Below are 23,233 nucleotides of genomic sequence, written 5' to 3'. Positions count from 1 at the left end.
GTAAAAATACTTTACAACTCATTAAAAATTATTATTGTTTCTGCATAAAGATGATGATGACCGGGATGAGCAAGTCGCCGGGGGTTTTGTGCTTATCAGACCCTTGCGTAGGTGTCAATCGCGATCCTTTTTCCCTTGCTTTTGCTCTTAAAGTTATTACAAAACAGAATTTTGGGGTACCCCAATTTTGCGGCAACATTTTAATGAAATTTGATGGTAAGTGAGACACAGGAGGTGAGAGAATATGGCAAAGGTTAAAACTCGTTTTATTCTTATTACAGTTGAAAAGTTTGTGCTTAAGGCTGCTTAGTTCCCACGAATTTTCCGGGTAAAAGGTTACGCAAAGTTTCGCCTCAAAAGGCGTTAAAGGTTTCGAGAATGAGGAGCTGCCGGGTCTTTGAGTGCTTCCCAGAATGTTTAATTCAATTTGTTGAACTAATATTTCCCCGGGAGTGTAGGGGAAAGTTGATTACAAACAGCTGGTGGTTGCCAAGAGATTGGAATGTGGGAAGTGAGGTGATAGCGATAACAGGTCTTCGATTCGCCCAATCGTTGGATTATAATCGCTGGTTAATATCACAGCGGAAGTTGGTTGAATCCATAAATGAACCAGATTAATATAAAATACCTGTAAAACCATGTTTCAAGTCTGTTTAGATTATCGAAAAACATTTTCTTCTCGACTTACACAATCAATGGAAATTCTGTTCATGTTTTATTCAGGTTTTGATCTTCTTTTCTCTGACATTTCTTTGATAATATTTATGTGTTGATTAGCTAGGTTATATTAAGCATAAGGGGAAACAACTTCCGTGATGTCAGGAACTTTTTCAATTTAATCGTTGATAATATGGAAACTTTCTTTAAACTGCTGCGTATTCCAAGCAATCAAGAGAAAATACTGAATACTCGATAATATTTCAAATTAAAACAATGTAGAATTTCCTACATACAATTTTATCAAACATTTTACCCAATCGATGGAATGTGTTTATGTCCCTTCTACGTAACATAACTCACTCTGCTCCATTACTCCATGTTTGTTCAACAATTTCGCTAAACGTTTTACAGGCCAAAAAGAGGAGGTGAAAAGCGCCATTGCCATTTTCTGTTGAGTTTTCCGAGGAGCAGCCAATTCAATGCACTTTATTAATGGCATCCATGACTTGGCCAGACTTTCCTTTCGGGGATTCCCCTATCCTCCATCCTCCAGCATCCGTCGACAAAAGGGCGACAATAAACCCCACAAAAAGCCAGCCCTCCTCCTCTTTTCCCTCTTGTGTCTGCTGCAGTTGCACTTAATTTTATCTATTATCCTCCATTTTTGTCATTGTCTAAGGAAAATGAAGATTCAAAGCCATAAACGGGCGTACATGTGCGAGTGTGTGTGTGAGCCATCAATGGCAAGGCAAAAGTTGCCTGCATGCTTTTGCTTTTGGCTTTGAGCCTTGCGGGCCATTGTTGTTGGATAGGAGGATAGTTGGATAGGATCTCTATCCTGGCGGCAGGTGTGCTAGTGCCAGTGAAAATTCTATTTCTCCTGCTGCTGGCAGCTCAGCTGGGTTGGAAAATGTGATAAAATGATTATAAAATAATTTTCACAAACAATGGCCAGCACATGCACGTCTCTTTCTTCTACGTGCAAAATTTCTCTCACATCCGCTGCTGCTGGATGGTCAACTCTTCTAATTGAATAGATTAAACGGGGGGAGGTCAGGTCTTTAATGGCTGCCAACCTCAAAGTTTGAACTAATTTCATTCAGGATCTGCTCCTGCAGCTGTCATAAGTGAATCTCTCATAACATTTTACTAGTCCCATAAATATGCCGGTATTATGCGCAGCATCTCCTCATCTGCACCTCTGCATTTATTATTAATCCAAATGCGTGGCCATAAAATGCTGTGAAAATTACTTTTCCCTGCGCTGTCTGGTGGCCATAAAAGGGAAAAGGAAAACCTTAAAGTGGAACTGCTTGAAAAGCCAGTCGATTAATTGCATGGCGGTGGAAAACTCCACCCACTCAAGCCACCGCAAAGCCAAAAAGGAACACCATTTGTAGCTGGCCAATAAACATGTCTTAAAGCACAGTTTTGAACCAGTTTAGCTAGCTGCCCCGCCACAGATGCAGATACTTAGATACTTAGATATTCGGATACTCGGGATACAGAGCCCCAATTTGTGCGAATGCGTAGAGCAACCAATTTGAGGCAAATTGCCATAACGAAGCAATGCAGCTCCGAAAAGCCTCAATAGGTGAATAGAACGACGGAGGGTTTTCCTCGTTTTTCAAGCAGCTGATGCAGTTCACATTTGCAACTTTATTTATCGCACTGAAAACATCTTGTAAATTTTCCACGTTATTTTCGCCTGCGGCCACTTTCGTTCGTTCGTTCGTTCTGTGTGCGGAAAATTCAACAATTGAATCCAAAGCGTTTCTCCTACTCGACTCTATCCACCCACCAAAAGCCAAGTCGAAATTGATATGAAAATTCGTTTTAAGCCAGGGAAAGAGCAGAGCGAGCAGAGCCTTCAACTGCCACGCCCAACGCCCCGGGGCAGGACTCTTTCTTCCGATCCTTCCGCCTTGTTTTGATCATTTGCCTGTGATAAATTGTTCCATGTCGCTTGGCACTCTTGACTTTTATTGCTGGCCATGGGCAAGTCCACAGTCTATAGTCTGGCCATCAAAAAGTCTTTTTTTTCTCCTATTCCCGCCTAAGCTGAGCCATTGCTGCAACTGAAACTGGGTAACTTGGCCCAAATGCACTGCCAAGTCGGTTTCAGTTTATTTGCCGCGCGACAAGTTTGTATGTTTGCCAGGCAAATACAAATTTGATATCATTTTTCAACGCCAATTCCAGGCAGCCTCTTATATAGTATAGAATGGAAATGTTCTCGCATATGTTTGGGCCCTGAAATGCACTGACATTTGGGGGCGTGGCCCCGGCAATGTGGAGTGACTTTTGTGGTTTCAATTTTGCCACATGACGCATGAAATTTCCGCTCCTTTTTTTCGCCAAAGAGTTTTTGAGGCAGAAAGAAAAATGCGCAAAAAATATTAAATTGAAATCTGGGTTCTTTGCTGATTGAATTTGATTGTGGGTTAGGCAAGTGAAAGGAATTTGATTTTTATTGAATTTTAAGAAGGTTTTTATTATATTATTTTCTACTATAATAAAGCAAAATCACTTTGTCTGCTTTATCTACTCCAAATATCAGTGATATCCCATTAAAGACATTAACAAACGTTACGCCCACACATTTTCTTCTCTTTTGTTCATCATTTGTATGGATTTGACAATCGAAAACAAAAGTCACAACTGGAAAATTATTCATGGTCGGCCACTCAGAACTAGATGGGGAATTCCTTCTCGTTCCCAGTTTCGCTGTGAAAATGCATAGACCAAACAGAGCGAGACCAGCTAAACAAAAGCCCAGAACCGAGGGTCGCATAATGCACTTTTGCTTTTTTTGTTCAGATATTTTTTTTTGCTGCTTTTCCTGCTCTTTTTCCAGCTGAAATTTCCGGTTGGGCTTTTGTGTAATCCGCCAGAGACGCGGCTTTGCATGATTCGAATTCGTCGGATTCGGATTCTTATTTGTTGTTTTCATGGGTTGAATGACTCGCTCGCTCGGGCTGTTCAAAAATTCTGGGCACTCAAAGTTTGAATTCCGCTGGAGCGTCGCTTCGGTTCAATCAAATTGCAATTATCGTAAGCACGTGGTTGTTGGGTCCTCGGTTTCGTGGGTGCGGGTCTCTCGATTCGAGGTGATCTACGATTCGTGACGCTTTTGATTTATGTTGAACCATTTACACAGCGATATATTCCATGACTCAGCACTGGAGTTCGGGATTTCTTCTCTCTATATCTTTTGGGTTCATAAAGCGTGCAACGATACGAAGGTGACCGCAGGGCTTTCTATTTCTTTATATCTTTTTGGTAACAGAAGATCTCAGCTGGGCAACTTAATTAGTTTGGTTGTTGATAAACAAAAGCAGAGTGAGTATCTGAGAGAGGCAGGTAAACGGATTTATTTTTCGGTGCCTTTCAAGACTCCCTACTGCTTCTCACTTTGGTGATTTATAAGCGTTTGTATCTTGGTCTTGTCTTTTTTGGTCAGTAAAACAGTTGACTGCCCCGCGTGTGCTGAGCATTGTGGATTAGTTTCGCCAAAAACCGAAAGTGAAAATACACACTTTTGATTTGCTCACTTGATAACATTCAAATTCGCTTCGCTTTGGCTTGTGTTTCGAATGATTAAGCAGCTGAATCTCTGTATCTATTTGATTATGGAATTGTTTTACTTTTGCTTGAGTGCCCGGGGAAATGTCTTCTTCAATCTGTTGCATTTTAATTATTGGAAAATTGTTTCCTTAGCATCCATACTGCTGCCAAACTCTGAATATTTGCATTTCCAATGGCAATAACAAATGCATTCTGCACACATCAGCGTCACATTCTATCAATATCAATTCATATTCGAGGGGGAGATTTCGTATGCAAGTCAACGCAGAATGTTATCTCTGGACGTATGGGGGAAAAAAGTGAAAATTATAATGAAATGCATTGGCGTTTCCCTCACGTACCCACAAAGTACATCAATCAAATTGAAATGCAACCATCATGCTGGCTTTGCTTTTCAATATTTCGTAATGCATTTAACCATGTTAATAACAAAAAAGTAATGCAATAAATATTGCATTTTTTCCCCTCTTCCCTTATTTTTGCTCGTGCTGTAAACAATTTCTGCATTTTACATTTTGCATTCGGCCATATATTCCAATTAGGGTTCGGTTGACTTTAGAGGTGGGAGCGTGAGAAATACTCACGATTTAAGAACTTTCTGCTCTCGATTTTTATTAAAAATGTTTTTTTTTTACCCTTACACAAAGTATTATCATTTATAAAAATTTTAAATCCATTTATATTTTTAATATAGACATTTTTAAATCACGAGTATAAATCAGGCTTCCATCTCTTATTTTCAAGAGGAAAAAAAACTCCAAACAGAATTTCGTGAAAAAAATAAAATTTATGCAAAGCCAAAGCCAAAGAGAGAGACGGGTGCATCGGAAAAAGAGACAGAGAGATGGGGAGTGGAATGTTGCTTTAACTAATTAGACACTTGTCATTCGTCGTAATGTTGTAATAAATACCGTTACAATGTCATTACCGGCATTACTCGTTGGCATTTCTTTTGCACCAGCTCTACCCGTCTCTTTCTCCATCGCACTCCCCCTCTCTTTCGCACTATCGTTCCCTCTCTCTTTCCACGCTTTTGGCCGCGCACTCACTCATCAGCGCGGCGAAGTCTTTGTCAATGGCTTGTTAGTTTACTTGTCTCCACTTCTGGCCGCCCCTCTCCGCCCCGCCCCGCCCGCTTTGGACTTTATTTAAAACTTTGTTTTGCTTTACAGCTTAGAATTTTTAATGAGCTTTCGTCTACCCCACACTCCTTATAGCCTCTTTTTTCCCAGTAGTTATTGTCGGTTTTCCGCTTTTCGTTCGGTCATTTCTTTCATTCTTGAATGTCATCTATTTTTGAAGCTTGTTCTTTGCACACTTTTTCTGTTGTTTTTCCCCCCGTTTGGGGTTTAACCGGGGTCATTGCTTAGTTTTAGTCACTTGAGACCGACTTGGCCAAAGAGTCAAGCCGTATTTAATCTTCTATTGAAACCAGAAGCCAGTTCCAGGGGGTTTAAACTTTTAAAAAATCTCAAGAGCAAGCAGCTTTTTGTTATAAAAGAAACTGGAAAAACGTGGAGTGAATTTAAGTTTAATAATAATTTAATCAATTTTTATATTTCCTAAATTGTAATTTGTTTAGTTCTGTAAACTCCAAGAATTTCTCATCTTCAACCATATTTCGTCACCCCTTTGTGGCAATGTTGCCTAAAGCAGTTCCCCTAGTTTCCTGTGAAATATATGATCGTTCTACTAACCTATCCCACTTTTATTGGTTTTAGCCTTTCCTGTTCTCCACTTTTCCCCCTTTTTTTCGTACCTTTCCACTTATCGCACCTCGGCAATGTCAGGGGTTCGAGAACAGAACAAAACAGAACAAAACCCAGAACTCAGAACCCAGAGACAAGACAATAAATATCTTAACTGAAACATTGGAGTTGGCTTATCGGCGTGTAAATATTGCCCAACATAATTTACACGCACCAAACGCAAAGGTCTTATGGGAGAGAGTGGGATGGGGATATAGAGATATAGGCAGAGTCGCAACAACAACAATTGTGTAAACAGAATGCAGTCAACCTTTTTGCTTGGCAAACAACTCCAAGATGTCTGGATAATTAACGCTAGGCAAAAGTTGGGCGATTTGTGGGTGGGGAGGGAGGAAACCAGAAGGGCGTGGAGCTGGGAATTTTCGGCGTAATTGAGTGGCTTATTGACTTGGGGCATATTTGTAATACGAATTACACACACACATATTTGTATTTGAGTTCTAAACGCTTTTGTCATATTTGCCCAGTAATAAACAGAGAGAGAAAACTGAAAATGAAAATGCAATAATAAACGCAGAATCCTGTCGAACCGGTTTATATAAATTGATAAGCGCATAAAAACAACGTTCATTACGCAAGAATGTGCCCTAAAACGATGCAACAACCAAGTGCCTAAGTTTTTTTGTTCGCGAGAGGAGCATTCAAGAGCAACATCATCAGCAGCAACATCAGCAGCAGCAACAGCGAAAACCTGAAATCTGCATAGACCAAGATTAATTAACTCGCCCCGGCAGACGAGCAGAGCAACATTGGCCGAAAGGAGCAGCAGCAATATCAGGAGCAACTGCAACATCATCGGCAATAATAGCAGCAACAGAAGCAACATCTTTTAGAACTACAGCAGCAACAATTGCTAGGAAAAAGGGCAGGAGCAGCAGCAACATCTACTCAAACTGCAGCAGCAACAATTGCTAGTAGAAGTTGCAACCACAGCAACATCTTCTATAAGAAAACATACCTCCCTTAGCTGGAATCATTGTCCAGGATGCGACTCTTTGCCAGCAGCGGCCAGGCTGCAACATCGCCAGCGATGACCCACAGTTCCAGTGATGAGGCAGGTGAAATCATTGAGAATTCCCACACCAGAACCAGAACGGGACGCTCTGCCCTGCACAGCAGTGGTGGAAAGTCAAGGTCGCTGGAGCGATACTCAGGGGCACCCAAGATGGAGATGCTGCCGCCTTATGCCACGCCCACGTGCAGCACCCGACGCCGCCTCCTCGCCCCCTTTCGCTCCCTCAAGCGTCGCAGTCGGAGCAGCAGCAGCAGCAACGAATCGCACCACCACTTTGCCAGCCATCTGAACAATCTGGTGGTGGTTAATGTAGGGGCGGCCACTGCCGGTGGGGGCGTGGCCAAGGCCAAGGCCAGCTCCCAAAGCGGCGACAGTGGCACGGGAGGCACTGAACTGGAGCACGAAATGGAGCAGGATGATGACGAGGAGGATGAGGAAGAAGAAGATGAAGGGGAAGGCGAGGAGCTGGACGAGCTGAGCCTCAGCTACTCACAATTGAGCAGCAGTGGTTGCGATGAGGCCGAAGCACCGCCAGAATGCCCAGATGTTGCCCACAATCCCATTGTAGCGTCGGCAGGAACTGTTGCTGTTGCTGTCGAGGAGCGGCGTCGCAACATCCTGTCGCTGTACTCGTCCTCGTCGGAGGAGCAGCTACACTGCCGCCTGGGCGACATCACACTGGTGGACGACACCTACTCCAACTACGATCCGCAGAACGAGGCCGAGCGCATGTTCCTCCAGGTTGTCGGAATTTTGCGCGATGAGAATGAGGTTTGTGCATCGGCTAACAGTCGTGGTGTGAAATATTGGTCATGGCTGCTGGAAAAATATTTTTCCATATTTTTATGCTACTTTATGTGGGATAAATATATAGCTTATTAGCCGAATTATTTTTTATTCACTTTTAAATTTATTTACCATTTTTTAAAACTAATTTTAAAATGAAATTTTTCCTCGTCCGTCTGTTAAATTTAACGTAGGTTTTAAACTCTGAATTTCCATACGTTTTCAAGATTTAAACCCTACTTTAATTATAATATGCAGACGAGAAAAAAGCTATATAAATTATACGGACCTATATAGTTTATTGACCACTTGAATTTATTCACTTAAAACAAACGAAGAGAAATCATTTTTTTATCTGACTGAAAGAAGAAAATATTCATTTTAATGTATAATTTTAATTAAAAGAATCCTTGCCGGCTGCTCTCTGTTTATCCATCTCTCTGTTTCCATCATTTCCTTTGAAATCTTGATTAATTCCCACCCACAGCCATAAAGGATTCGTTTTCGTTGTTGGTCGTGATTTATTTAAGTAGACGTGTCCTTGCTAAAAAAAAAGGAAATGGCAAACTGCTAACCGAGTTTTCTTTTCTCTCCTTTCTTTCTTTTTTTACCCCAATCCCCCGCTTTCTTTGAACGAAACTTTTTCAGTTTCAGTTTCACTTGCAATTTCAATTAATTAATGCAAGCAAGGATTTCCGTTTTCAGCTCACTGAGCAAGGGGTAAAATAGAGAGGGTTTAAAAAAAAAGAAAGGAGCAACAGTTTGATAAAATGATTGATTTAACTGCAGAATCATTCGTTGCGAACTTTACCCCTGCTTAAATAGCAATATCAGCCCCGCAAAATGTCAATTAAAGGTAGAATTTTCTGCCTCAGCTTTGACATACACATGCCTCCGGTTTCCTGTGGCAAATACAAAGCATTTTTAATAAGCTCTGCGGGTGTTTTCTATACTGGAAAAAAACTCCAATAAGTTTAAAAATTAAATTTTAAAAAATAATTTAAAAATTAAAGTGTCTTATAATATAATTTGTTAAAGGTCTCAAATAATTCTCTATAATTTAAAAATAAATTTATTAGGTAAATAATGATTTTTCCCTCTGTGCTGCCCTGTGTGATGCCATAGAAAATATGTCGACAGCATTTGCTTTATATATTTAACCAAGTTCCCGGCTCGCCAGCCGCAGGTGGAGCCAAGCCGAGCCAAGGAATTGTTATGGAGTCAAGCGGATGGTATTAAATTACACAGAGTTGCACTTTTTAAGTACACGCCATGGACAAACGCCCCCAACTGTGGCCGCCCAACCACCCATCTCCTTGTTGACTTTGCAAGGATTCCCTTTGGCTGCACAGAAAGCAGTGCTGCCATCACTCAGCTTGAAAAACCGGACAGAAAAGCCAAAAAAAACAGGGAAAAAGAGGACAAAAAAGTTTAAAAAAGGACAAAAAAAAGGACAAAAGTAAATGCGCCTCCATTTTTCTGTTTTTACCAATGGGTGATATATTTACTTAATATAAATGGATTTTATATTAAATTCAATTATGTAATGATCTATTGCGCCCGACTCACAACCTTCTTCGTTTGATCATTTTACCATGGTCAATTTTTGTGCGTATACGTAATAATCTAAAATATTAAAAAAATAAAAGCATTTCAAGTAACTATATTGGTAATTAAAAAAAATTCAATATCTGCGTCAAACCCGAATAAGAGTCGTTCAAATATGAAATTTTTTTCTGACAAAAAGGCTGAGAGTAAAAATTGAGAACTTTTTAAAGTGTTTTCCTCTTTTTTTTGCTACAGAAAAAATCGTACTATAAAGAAAGTCCATCGACTGCATTACATCTCTTTGATAATTTGTAAAAAGAATTATTTTTAAAGTGCGGAACTGTAAGAATAATGGTTAAAACGGCGTTTTAGCATATAAAAGCAGGTTTATACACTTTCGACTAGCAAAAAGAACACTCAAAACCATATCTTTGAAAAAAGGACAGATTTCCGGATAGGGGATGTTTGAATTTTTTTCCGGATAAAGTCGTTAAAAAAAGGACAGATCTGTCCGGAAAGAGGACAAAATGGCAGCACTGACAGAAAGGCCCACAATGCATGTAGTCGGGACTTTTCTTCAGCGCTGGCTGATTAAACTTCTTCTTCTTCTGTGCTGCCGTCGCATTTTCCAAGGAGGCAGCTTTAAAAGTGCATTGCCCTCTTATCAGTGAGCCAACCCCCACTGCCTTTTTGCACATAATGACTTCGATGGCAAACAGTCTTCTTGTCTCTTTGTTGCTGCGGCGGCCACTTTGTTGGCTTGTTGCCACTAATTAATGGAGGTGCAATGAGGGGGAGGATGCAGCATATTTATTGTAAACAACAAATTATTGATTGGCAGCGACAAGTTGGCCACAGCCTTTGGGCGCCTTTGTTGGCTGCGTTTCCCGCTCCGCTAATTAAAAAATAAATAGAGCCGAGAGCTCAAAGCAGCCACACACAAAGGTTTTCATCTGGAGTTGCTGGAAATAGAGCTGCAAAAACATCGATGGTAGGCCCCATCGATAGTTTTGATAGTTTGCAGAATTAACCTCGATACTATCGCGATAGTATCGCTCATAGATAAACATTGGAAATCCTTTTAAAATTAAAAATTTTAATTGTTGAAAATTCAAAACGCAATTAGATTAAATTAAAGATTAGATTAAATAAAGATATTTTTAATACATATCCATACATATGGATCAGTAATCAGTGATCAATTTTGTCTGCTGAACGCTTGTGATAAATTTCAATGACGTAAAAGTAAAAAACAGTGCGCGCGCAATCTGAAAAAAAAATGTTGTTTCATAAAAATTAAAAATGGCTGAACAATTATAAAGAATTCGACCGAATTTATGGTTTTTTAAACTATTGTGATAGTCTGAAAAATATCGAAGTCGGTCACCGGCGGCCAACCATCGATACTATCGATGGTTCCATCGATTATTTTGCAGCTCTAGCTGGAAATAATTTGTGTGCTTAATTAGCAGCGGAGGTGAACCAAAAAATAAAGAAAAACCACACAGTTTCCTTTGAGTTGTGTGGGAAAAAGATAATGAGCAGAGGCGAAACCACTGAAGAGGTTTTTAATAATTAAATGGTAATAAATATGATATGATTTAAATAAAAATATATTTTAAGAAAAGGCTGTAAACCTTTAAAGCCCTTAGTTTACCTTCTGTACTTAGTTTCTATTCTTTCAACTTTACTTACACAAACAAAAGAGGATTATTTATTTAGTTTTTAAAGACAAATCAACAATCGCCCCTGGGAAATGCCACAAACAAGAGCTGCTGAAGAAAAATACATGGCTAGGGCTACGACCAGGCAAACACATGGACAACTGCCTGGTACAAGTGCATTATGGGGCATAAACTCGCCCCGGGAGCTACAAAGAGTTAAAGGCTGGAAAAGCTAAGGCAAAAGTTCCAAATCAAAAACACAAACTCGAAGAAAACTAAATTAAAAAACTACACAGAAGCCGAAAAGAGGGGAAGAGGAAATGCTGAGGGATCCTGGGAAAACTAAATGAAATAATAAAGAAAAGGAAGAAGGAGTAGGAGTGGGTGGGTGGGTGAATCCAGGACTCCATGCTGCTCCTTGCGGGCTGCAGAAACTTTTGCTTTGCCAAGGTAAATGCATTTTGCTTGTTGCATGCAAAACGGCAGGCAATGAAAGTTTCTGTTGCCGGGTTATGGAAATGGAAAATGGTGGAAAGTGGGAAATGTAGAATGGGGAAATGGGGTGTCAAGGTAAAAATTGAAAAGCGAAAATTTTCTCAGGGGTCTGGGCGGGCGCACTTTGGGGAAAAGGGCGGAGTGAAAATGGGCCAAATGAAACGTGCACAGATGTTGCTCCTTTTCCCTCCTGTTGCTCCTTTTTCAGCGCTTTCGTACCTTTTTCAGTTTAGAGTTACAAAAGCGCCAAATTGGCGCAGCGAAAAGTGCAGAAAGTGAGAAAGGAGCAGCAGCCAGAGTTTTGGGTATCCCCAGTGCATACAAAGGACATAAACGCTAAAGCGCAAGCTGTCTGCTTTTAACTGCTAATGAAGAAGCGTCTCCACACTCGCACACTTCAAAAACATAGATAAGATAAATAGAAAATGGAATAGCAGCATCAGATTCGCACATTATAAAAATACGTTTGGGATCACAGTAAAGCACGAGTCTTTAAAATATCCCTTAAATACCACAGAAAGCACTATAAAATTTAAAAATATAAAATAGTCTACAGCATCCAAGGAAACATAATGATTTTTAGTTATGTAAAAAATGAAGAGGTATAATCGCATTGGCCAACTAATCCGATTTAAGGTATGCACACTAACTGGAACTGATTGGCATTAGTTCTTATGTTGTCTGGCTTGGCTTGGGCCAACATTTTAATCTCCTTATCTTGGGTATAATAAGCCGTTACTGCAACGTGAGCTCAACTAAGCTCATAATCATAATTAAATGAAAGTTGTGAAAGGCGCCTACACGTAGGCAATAAAAGCAAATTAAATGCATTTTCTTGTCTGCGGGAAAATTATGTCTTACGCCCTAAAACTAAAATTAAATAGTTATGTAATTCCCTCTAACAGCCATTTCACGTAACTGATTTTCCATTATGGTTTGTTCTTACAGAAAATGCGTCAATTCCAAAAGATCCTGGAGGATCTGAGCTCCCGCGTTGCTTTGGCCGAGCAGACGAAAACCTCCTGGCTGACACCCTCCTCCGTGGGCGAGGCCAACGAGCAGATGCAACAGTTGCAGCGTCTCAGGGACAAGATGACGACGGCCAGTGCTCTGCTCGATGATTGCAATGAACAGCAGTCCTTCTTCACCGCCAACCAGGTGCTGGTGCCCACACCCTGCCTCTCCAAACTGGAGGACTTGAATACGCGGTGAGTTGATTATTAAATCCTTTGTTTACTGATATACTTATTTTCGATATACTTTTGACAGCATGAAACTCCTGCAAATCGCCATGGACGAGCGCCAAAAGGTCCTGTGCCAGGCTGGAGCCCAACAGACGCACGAGAACGGCGACGATGGACGCACCACGTCGAACAGCGGCACCATCGGACCGCTGCCCAATCTCGGCCAGAGCGTGAAGCCGCCCTGGGAACGGGCCACCACTGCCGCCAATGTGCCTTACTACATCGAGTGAGTATGGGGGAAAATATATTAAAGTCTATGGATCTCTAAAAATATGTAAAGTATTTGCCAGAGATATAAATCACAATTATAATTGGATTTAAGCTGTCATTTAAATTATAATTTTTTAATTAATTTTTTTCGTTTAAAAAAGTAAAAATGTTAAACTGTAATTTGTAAAGGGATAATCTTTATTTGACTTTTTTTTCTGATGATTTTACATGATTTAGAAAGAAAATTTCAGTGAAACACAGATAAAATGTACTAAAAAAAATATATAACTTTATAAATATTTAATAAATTCTAAATAAAATTTTAACCAACTTAACTTATTAAAGCCACGAACGCGAGACCACGCACTGGGACCATCCCGAGATGATCGAGCTGATGAAGGGCCTGGCAGATCTCAACGAGATTCGCTTCTCCGCCTACAGAACGGCGATGAAACTGCGATCAGTTCAAAAGCGACTGGGTGAGTTAGGCACTAAGAAACACTTGTATAATCTTCAAACTATAATCTTAAAATCCCCCTAACAGCTCTCGACAGGATCAGCATGTCCACCGCCTGCGAGTCCTTCGATCGGCACGGCCTGCGTGCCCAAAACGACAAGCTGATCGACATACCCGACATGACCACGGTGCTGCATTCGCTCTACGTGACAATCGATAAAATTGATTTGACGCTGATGCTGGACCTGGCCATCAACTGGATCCTGAATGTCTACGACTCCCAGCGCACCGGCCAGATCCGCGTGCTGAGCTTCAAGGTGGGGCTAGTGCTCCTCTGCAAGGGTCACCTGGAGGAGAAGTATCGCTATCTGTTCCGCCTGGTTGCCGACACTGACCGGCGGGCGGATCAGAGGCGACTGGGACTCCTGCTGCACGATTGCATACAGGTGAGCACAGAAAAATAATAAAGTTATCATAATAGCATCATTATAATTAATCAAATTGGAAATCGTATTTAATGTGTAGTTACTAATGTGTGGTTAAAGATTTATATCTGCATAATGATAACGCATTTTTAGATGGTTTTATAAATGTCAAATTAATATTGTCATTATTGAGATAAAAATCAACTAAATTATTTTAACAACCTTAATTAATATTATGCAACCTTAATTGAACAAAGAAAATAATTGATAATTTTGGCCAATAATAATTTGTATTAATTTAATAATTATTTAATAACACGTCAGAGATGTCAAAATACAATTAAATTAAATTATTTTAAAATAGATAAATATTAAGAACTCTCCTCCTTTATTTTAGGTACCCCGCCAACTGGGTGAGGTGGCCGCTTTCGGCGGCTCCAACATCGAGCCCTCGGTAAGGTCCTGCCTGGAGCAGGCCGGCATCTCGCAGGAGGCCATCGACGGCAACCAGGACATCTCCATTGAGCTGCAGCACTTCCTCGGCTGGCTGCAGCACGAGCCGCAGAGCCTCGTGTGGCTGCCGGTGCTCCATCGCCTGGCGGCGGCGGAGGCGGCCAAGCATCAGGCCAAGTGCAACATCTGCAAGGAGTACCCGATCGTGGGCTTCCGCTACAGATGCCTCAAGTGCTTCAACTTCGACATGTGCCAAAAGTGTTTCTTCTTCGGCCGCAATGCCAAGAACCACAAGCTCACGCATCCCATGCACGAGTACTGCACCACTGTAAGTGGAGGAGGAATGATGCCATTTCGTTTATATAGTTATAGTCGCTAATGTTGACTTACTTTACTGCCTTTTCTAGACCACATCCACCGAGGACGTTCGTGACTTTACGCGCGCCCTGAAGAACAAATTCAAGAGTCGCAAATACTTTAAGAAGCATCCACGCGTTGGCTACCTGCCCGTTCAGAGTGTGCTGGAGGGTAAGATATATATACATATGGTATATTTTTATTATTAACCCATTTAATTCCTATAAATCTAGGTGATGCTTTGGAGAGTCCTGCGCCCAGTCCGCAGCACACCACCCACCAGCTGCAGAACGACATGCACTCGCGGCTTGAGATGTACGCCTCGCGTCTGGCCCAAGTGGAGTACGGCGGCACGGGATCGAACTCCACGCCCGATAGCGATGACGAGCACCAGCTGATCGCTCAGTATTGCCAGGCTCTGCCGGGTACCAGCAACGGAAGTGCGCCCAAGTCGCCGGTCCAAGTGATGGCCGCCATGGACGCGGAACAGCGGGAGGAGCTGGAGGCAATCATACGGGATCTCGAGGAGGAGAACGCCAATCTGCAGGCGGAGTACCAGCAACTGTGCACCAAGCAGCAGAGCGGCACGCCCGAGGACTCCAATGGCATGCAGCACTCCAGTTCCAGCATGACGGGTCTTTCAGGCCAAGGCGAACAGGGACAGGTTAGAAATGGATTTTTAATTTAATATTCATATTTAATATTTAACCGACTGCCTTTCCAGGACATGATGGCCGAGGCGAAGCTGCTGCGCCAGCACAAAGGTCGCCTGGAGGCGCGTATGCAAATCCTGGAGGACCACAATCGGCAGCTAGAGGCCCAATTGCAGCGACTGCGACAATTGTTGGATGAACCCAATGGCGGCGGCAGTAGTGCCACCAGCAGCGGTCTGCCCAGCGCACCCGGATCCGCCTTGAACTCCAAGCCAAATACCCTGCAAACCCGCTCGGTGACCGCCTCGCAATTAAACACCGACTCGCCGGCCAAGATGAACCAGCAGAATGGCCACTACGAGCACAACTCAAGTGAGTGGGAAGGGATTAGCAAGCAGGGGATAGGATATTTATGTTGATAGACTAGTGCTTTGCATTGCAAATAGCTCTGTTTGGTTGGGAAATTTAGTTACTTGTGAAGGAGTCCTAAAAATATTTTTGTCTTTTTGCCTTTCCAGGGATTTAAGTTACTTCTTGTAATACTTTTATTTAAAAAATAATACAAAATAATCATAAAAAAATGTATTAAATAAGTAGGTATATAAATCAGTAGGTTTTTACGAAGATACCTTTATAAAATAGTTTTAGGAATAGCAATGATCTTTTCTACTGAATTTTAAAAGCAGAAAAATGCTTTAAGTTTAGGCAATACAAAATAGATAGGCTTATAATCGCTCAAGCAAAGTGTGAACTAAAGGAAACTGATTAGGAACTTGCCCCAATGTTTAGCCTTCCGACTAACAGAGAGTGACAGCCTCGCTGCCCACTAGCATTAACGAGGGGGCTCTTCTGCCAACTAACCTCTAATTGTGTGCTGTTCTTGTCTGTTCTGCTCCAAATTCGCCCGCCCGCTCACCCACTCACCCACTCTAATGTACACGCCCACCATCAATGAAAACCCACCATCTCCTTCGAAACTGAAACCGCAAACACACACTCGCAGAGGGAATTATGCTGCCGGGGATGAACAGCGAGCTGCAGCAGCAGCACGCCCAGCTGGCCAGTTTGGCGGCGAAGCATCATCAGCACCAGCTCAGCGGAGCCCTGAACGCGTTGCACCAACAGCAGCAGCAACAGCAACAGCAGCAGTTGCAGCAGCAACATCCACAGCAGCAAAGGAGCCTGATGACAGGCAATGGCGGACTGGACATATCCGGCGGCATGCAGACATCGGGCGGATATTTGGGGGACGACGGACGCCCACCGCCACCCCCGCACTCCAGCCTCATGCAGCAGCAGCATCAGCAGCACTTGAATGGTGCGGAAATTGATGGCACTCACTGTCACCTTTTGTAGCCTGCTCAATTTTATGGCCACCTCTGTTTGTGTTTCGTTTGCGGTGCCTACATTCGGGCGCTAGATTTTATTTTCGCTTTCCAATCTCCTGTGTTGTTTGTGTTGATGTTGTCTCCTTGGTTTTTACACCCTCTATAAATACTAATCTCGATTATTTCTCTTGCTCTGCTCTCGTTCCACTGCCCCATGCCCGCCAAGCAGATCTTGCCTAGATTGTGTTGGATTAAAGCGGTAATGCAACGATTTGTGTTGTCACCTTTTCACCATTTCAGCAAATCGAATGTTAAAATATTTAGTAGAATTCTAATCTGGATTTATTTCCCTTTTCAACAGAGAACTCTAGTGGCCTGGTGACCATCATTACCGAGCAGGAACTGGAGAGCATCAACGATGATTTGGACGAGACGTCGAGCAGCAACACTACGAACACAACAACGACGACGACGACCACGGAGAAAACCTGCGTGGAACTGCATAAATAACACCTTCGTTACTTAACTGCAAGGCATTAAACTATGAAACAAAAAAAAACAGTATAAGAATCCAAAAGAATTAATTGCAAGTGAGGAAATCCAATTGGCTGGCCTGCAAAATATTCTAAATAATCATACCTAAACACCTAAAGATAGATCCATATAACTATTGTGGTACATATATTTATACCTTATTGCATACGATGAATCGGATGGAGGAGAATTTCAAGAAGAGCTTGGAATAAGCTGAGAACACTTTTTTAGTAGTTATGAAAGATACAAATCTATATATATTATATACAAATATCGAAGCATAAGTAAGTGAAACATATTGAAAGCTGGAAATAATGCAGAAATGATTTAAAGATTAGATAAGCTGTAACTCACACACATACATACCTACGATAAAATAAAAAAAACACCTATATCATAAATGAAACATAATCATAATTTGCTAGTACATGCAAAATTGTTATAACTCGCACCTTTTTCAAAAAAAAAAAAAAGATAGGGAAAACCCAATTTCAAAGATACAAAAAAAACCAGCTAAACAGTTTTTGGATTAGCTCTCATATCATTTCAAAGCTTATACAATAAGCGTTTTAAATGTAAATGTAAACACGCAATCAATTTTAATTTGTATCCTTATTTATTCCGAGTTCTTGTGTATTATTTCTTAATATTATTTAATATTAATATCTGTGCTAACTGAAAGTGTGCTGCAATGTTTTTAATTAAAGAACTATTATTGAAAAACACTGACTTTTTACATTTATTTTGTTTTTGGTTTGTAGCCAACCAGACATCTTTATAAACCTAATCATATGCTGACGAATACGATCACTAAATGGACCACCTTTTCTATCTACTTAATCGAATCGAATCTTATCTACTACCAGAACCATCATACAAATTAGATAATCCACATCATTCCAATGAAACTAGTCAAATTACACTTGAATAACTCAGATATAATTACGAATCAAATGATATTGAAAACTGCTTTAAAATACCTAAATACCACAAGGAACTAATCGAATCGATAAATTTAGATGTCTACAACTTGATACCCAATATCGTACAATACTCACATCAATATAAGCAAAAGATATAACCGAAAGAGAGTACATTTTTAACCTAGATATGCCACAGATCAATAAATATTTATAAATATATATCAGACCTTAGCTATATATTATGAAAAGTTAATTTCTCTTGAAACTTCCACCTTTAGTTAACGAAATTTTAAAAGAAAGTTAGGAACGAAAATAAGGACAATATGGAAACATTTTTAGAAACTGTTATAATTTAGGTTTCTCATCTATCGATTTGGTTTATTTTAACTAGGTTCACTTATCACTAGAATTTCCAGGCACTTAGTAAATGACACAAAATGACTATAAATCTAGAATGAATTCAATAAAGAGATTTAGCTATCAACAAAATGCAGTTAGCAAAATATTCAACAACTTCTGTGTAGTGAAATGTCCCCACTATGAGTATTTTTCTAACCATACCGTACCAACCCAAACCGAATCGAATCGCATCGAAGTGTGTAAAAGATGTCCTACCAATAACCAATCAAGTTTAATAAAAGAAAACCCTCCGTTTCAAGTTATAAACAAATAAACCAAAATCGAAACAAAAATGCTTAAGTCGAATATCTAATCATTAGTGAAACATATCCCATTCAAAACCATATATATAAAATCTATATACATAGGTCGAAAGCCATTTCTAGGAGTATGTAGGTCGAGGACGAATTTAAAAGCATCAGTTCCAGTAACTGAGATCTGAGTTGAGAATAGCCAAAGCTGCCATTTGTTTGTCCCCAATTTTTGTACTGACAACTAATATCAAGCAACGCAATTCAAGCATATCCCGAAATAGTCTTCATCATCCAGTGGTTGTCTACAATAGATTTATACCTTACGCAAAAAGCCGATGAGAAAACCGGACGGAGAAATCCGCGACGAAGCCAAACAATCAACGAAGAAATTATGAATTAAATATTATACACTTGTCAAGGAATATTGTGAGCTATATTAGCCGCTTATTTACCGTATGTACACCGTATATTAGTCTCTTATTCTAAGCAGAATTACTTAGCTAAATTGTGTCCTGTCCAACTGTAAAGGCCTCTAGAGCACAGCACTTTGTATGGTATATCAGCCTAAAGCCCCTTAGTTTAAATAATCGTACACATCAAATCAATCAGACGGATAGAGATGAAGATAAAGGTAGACACGAAGCCCCGAGCTTGGCAACTAATCGTTTGTGTTGGAATAGAAGCTTCGAAATTAATTTAGTGGTAGCAGGCATGACTCAATTGTACCTATCTTTTGATACCGTTTATTACAAAACTAAGGACTATAATCGTATTTAAATTGTATACCTAATCGAGTGCAGCGAGACCAAAATGCACTCAGCATAATGATGAACTTCTGAAACAAACATATGGATGGAGCAAACATATAACGATATCGAACACATTTCAATCTGTTCTACGAATGGTAGCTCATAGAACTTATTATACATAAAACATAAATAAATGACACTTATGCATTGAACTAAACTTATTTATAACATACGGTGACATACTCGAAACGTTTATATACAACACACACATATATTTATACATAATCAGAATAATTATACATATGAGATATGCCACATACGATATCATATAACATATACATATATGAACCATTGCGAAAAGTTGATACAATAAATTAAACACACATCAATTGCGTTAAACATTGGTTTTATTTATGATTTTTGTTTGTGGATTGATTAAGAACTTACTGTAAGTATACCTTTTTAGGGACCATTTGTATCAAAGACCCTGATTTTCTACCCAACAAAATTCAGAATTATGGTAAAAAATATTAAAATAATAAAATTACTTAAAATAAATATGTTCACAGAACCAACTACACCTTCTTCAGAAATACTATATATGCACCCAATCAAAATCAGTAAAGTTTTTCCTTTATCGGTTTATTTCTCTAGACCAACCATTCAACAACATATTCTTAAGAAATGTACATAGGCTAGGTGTATCTTAAAATCAATCTACACGTTGGATCGGTATCAAATCCCTCGAAGAACACAGCAAAAGAGATTGAGAGTACAGCGTTTGGCACAGATAAAGCCGGAGATTCAGTTTTGGGTCAGTGTAAGCTGCGTGCGATGATAGATGGAAGTCGAATCAAATCAGATCGGATAGTGTGGGACATCGGTGGGCCTTAGTGATGATAGTAGGCATGGGGATCCACGGGCGCAGGAGCCGGATAGTGGGCATAGGGACCGTGGGTCAGGGCGGGATAGGCGGCATGGAAGTGGGCGGAGGGCAGGACTGGAGCAGCCACTGGCACAGGCACTGGTGCGGGAGCAGGAGCGGGGGCGGGTGCAGGAGCAGCCCGGTGAAGGGGACCCAAGGCCAAAGGATACGAGAGCAGGGGAGCCTTGGGCACCGGCGGTAGAGGTGGAGCCGGAGCCGGGCCATAGCCCAGATGAGCTGGCGCTGGAGCGGGTGCAGGTGCGAGGACAGGTGCCAAATGAGCTGGTGCCTTGTAGGCCAGCGGCTCCTTGCGTACCACCGCATTAAAGCCGTGATGCGGATCCGCCGTGTAGTCAACGGTGCGTTTGGTTCCATCCGGATCCACCACAGAGTAGCTGCCCTTCACCACATCGCCGTGACGCGTCTCGTGCTGCGACTTCAGGTCACCGGTATAACCGTCTTGGATGTCATAGCCAAAGGAGTACTTCGGTTCGGGATCGTAGGGCTCGGGAGCAGCTGGCTTGGGCGCCACATAGGGACCGGGCAGGGGGCCACTCGGCGGGCCATATCCGCCATAATGATGCAGCGGTCCGGGACCCGCTGGACCGCCATAGTAGGGACCGGGTCCGGGTCCAATCACGCCCGCATAGGCGATGCCAAGCACGGCGCTCAGCAGGGAAATCTATACGATATCGGGTAAAAGAAGTTAAGATTATTAAATACTTTTTTAATATAATACCAATAATATTATTAAGATAATCTAGAGTAGTAAGTTCTCCATTCAAAATGTGGGGCTTTTAAACCAAACACACATTTTTAATTCATTAAAACTATAACTTTATAATCGGCTTTAACAAATTTCAAAAGACTTAAGTTGAGTTTCTTTCAAAATAATATTGTACTGTTATTATTTCAGCTGAATAAAATTGAGTTTGAATTTTATAAAAGGTCTATAATTTTAATTCCTTTAAAAACATTTTTTATATTCTTGCTTGAATTTATTTAATTTTATATTGAGCAACTATTTTTGGAATTAACTTTATTGGTATTGTATTGAACTCGTTTAATTCCATTTGCAAATTATTAAAAGAAAGCAAACAGTTTTTGTTTTATTTTCACACCTTCAGCATAACGAAGTCCTTGCGCGGTTATCCTTTCCACTCGCTCACAGTTGTCACAGGCTCAGCACACACCACTTTACGAGTGGCTGTTGAGTAGCGTTGAGTTCGACGACGATCGCGCTAGAAGAAGTAACCGAAAACTGCAAGCGTTGGCTGCGAGTTCTGGCCATTTATACTGCGGCCACCGATCGGCGGCAAATGTCGCCTGCTTCACATGGCAAGGCAGCCGAGGCAGCAATAAACTAATTTCAGATCAAGAGAGACCCAGAGTCAGAGTCTTTGGTTTGGGCCAGCGATCAAGCACATGGTGCAGACACGACTTTGTGGACTAGCGGGTTTCGGGGATTGACTCTTGCCCACCTGGCGGCAAATCGTGTGCCTGGCTTTAACTTTGGCGCAGTTATCGTGTCGACTTAGAAAGGTTATTCTTCCGCTAAACCATTTAAAGGGACCCCAGAGCCAAGAAAAGACCCGAGCTTTGCCCTTTCACTTTTGCGGCGTTTACGATTCGCTTTTCGATCGACATCCCCACTTGGACACCGACTTTTTGGGCAATTATGTGAAAATTTATTTGGCCGCACACAATTGAAATGTTAAATTAACATTCGGCTGGATGTTAGGACCTGCTGCATTCGGATTTGGATTCGATCGCCGCGTAATTAGCTGAGCAGAACAGGCTGCCATATGAAATGGCAGTTGCTGCGCATGCGCAAAAGGTCAGGCAGTCCACAATTGAATTAAGAGTGCCTGGAGCGAACCCAGAGCCAGGGGCTCACCTTAGGAGGAGGGGGGCGAGAACGGGGGCAGCCAGCCGCCACAGCCGCCTAATAAAGCGAAAGGTCAACGCGCCGCTGTCGGCACATTAGTCTGGCCCACAGAGCAGGCCGAAAAAATACAGTCACAGTCTAGGCAAATAATGTCATTAATAATACTCTTCAAAGAGCGTCATGACGACTATATAAGATTTCGTTAAGTTTAATACATGTTAATTTGTTAATATTTATATAGGTAGGACTTTTTAATAAAGATATGTAAATAGTTTTCGTAAAATATCTTAAAATTTCAAATCCGAAATAAATATATATTTTGAAAACTCTCATAAAAGGTCTTTCTAATGATGTTCCAACTGTTCTTGACTTATCTACAATATTTGCAATTCCACCATACTTTTCTAGCAATTTTCCTTAATAATGTTTAAACCAATTCGATTTCCCATAAAAAAAATACCCTTTCCATCTTCTCACAGCCAACTGTCTGCGACAATTCCGCTGTTTACCGTTTTGTGTGCTTAATTTATGGCCGCAAATTTGTATCTGGCATCTGGAAAACCATTGACAGCTGCATGCATTGTTTTACCCCTGTTGTTACCATCGAGTCTGTTTATGCGACAACTAAGTATAGCAAAGAATCAAAGTCGTGCCAACTGCAATCCCAGTCGATGTCATCTGTTTTAACTATTTTTAGCCAGAAGATCAAAGCAATTGATCAACAAGAATGTCAGGCTAATGCAACATAGTTGCCTGGTTGAAGAAAGTACAAATAGGAAATCCAACCACTAATTGATAATCAAAAAAATGAATGGGAAGTATTTAAAATATTTTAATGAGATATTTTAAATTGTGACGACGAAAAATTCGCGATAGGTGTGACATCTCCTGGTCATATTTTCACGGTTA

At 40.9% G+C, this 23,233-nt stretch overlaps 2 protein-coding genes across 18 annotated transcripts in view; one reads left to right on the top strand and one right to left on the bottom strand.

The window, feature by feature from the left end:
- The window catches only part of Dys (Dystrophin), a 152,198-nt gene extending 134,289 nt beyond the window's left edge, over nucleotides 1–17,909 (top strand). For 8 of the 17 annotated variants that reach the window (XM_070216819.1, XM_070216821.1, XM_070216820.1 and 5 more), the window contains 11 exons: nucleotides 12,474–12,733; nucleotides 12,795–12,995; nucleotides 13,325–13,458; nucleotides 13,524–13,882; nucleotides 14,259–14,642; nucleotides 14,722–14,842; nucleotides 14,905–15,335; nucleotides 15,396–15,696; nucleotides 16,328–16,642; nucleotides 16,882–16,911; nucleotides 17,014–17,238. In XM_070216819.1, coding sequence (XP_070072920.1) covers nucleotides 12,474–12,733; nucleotides 12,795–12,995; nucleotides 13,325–13,458; nucleotides 13,524–13,882; nucleotides 14,259–14,642; nucleotides 14,722–14,842; nucleotides 14,905–15,335; nucleotides 15,396–15,696; nucleotides 16,328–16,642; nucleotides 16,882–16,892 — 2,517 coding nt within the window. In that variant the 3' untranslated portion in view covers nucleotides 16,893–16,911; nucleotides 17,014–17,238. Of the gene's footprint in view, nucleotides 1–6,542; nucleotides 7,804–12,473; nucleotides 12,734–12,794; nucleotides 12,996–13,324; nucleotides 13,459–13,523; nucleotides 13,883–14,258; nucleotides 14,643–14,721; nucleotides 14,843–14,904; nucleotides 15,336–15,395; nucleotides 15,697–16,327; nucleotides 16,643–16,881; nucleotides 16,912–17,013 lie in introns of those variants that run through there. The other 9 variants (XM_070216825.1, XM_070216826.1, XM_017151713.3 and 6 more) reach the window with 3 other exon arrangements.
- Nucleotides 17,910–20,171: 2,262 nt separating this feature from the next.
- Cpr92A (Cuticular protein 92A) lies at nucleotides 20,172–21,849 on the bottom strand. Its single transcript, XM_017151738.3, has 2 exons — nucleotides 21,558–21,849; nucleotides 20,172–21,118 (listed from the first exon to the last, which is right to left on the bottom strand). Exons 1-2 carry the CDS (start codon nucleotides 21,564–21,566, stop codon nucleotides 20,402–20,404), a joined length of 726 nt encoding a protein of 241 aa, XP_017007227.1. The 5' UTR covers nucleotides 21,567–21,849; the 3' UTR covers nucleotides 20,172–20,401.
- Between the last annotated feature and the right edge of the window lie 1,384 nt (nucleotides 21,850–23,233).

The sequence above is a fragment of the Drosophila takahashii genome, chromosome 3R (genome assembly GCF_030179915.1).
Source record: "Drosophila takahashii strain IR98-3 E-12201 chromosome 3R, DtakHiC1v2, whole genome shotgun sequence".
In the NCBI taxonomy this organism is placed as follows: Eukaryota; Metazoa; Arthropoda; class Insecta; order Diptera; family Drosophilidae; genus Drosophila; species Drosophila takahashii.
The sequence above is the reverse complement of the archived record's forward strand: the minus strand, read 5'-3'. Positions and strand labels throughout refer to the sequence as shown.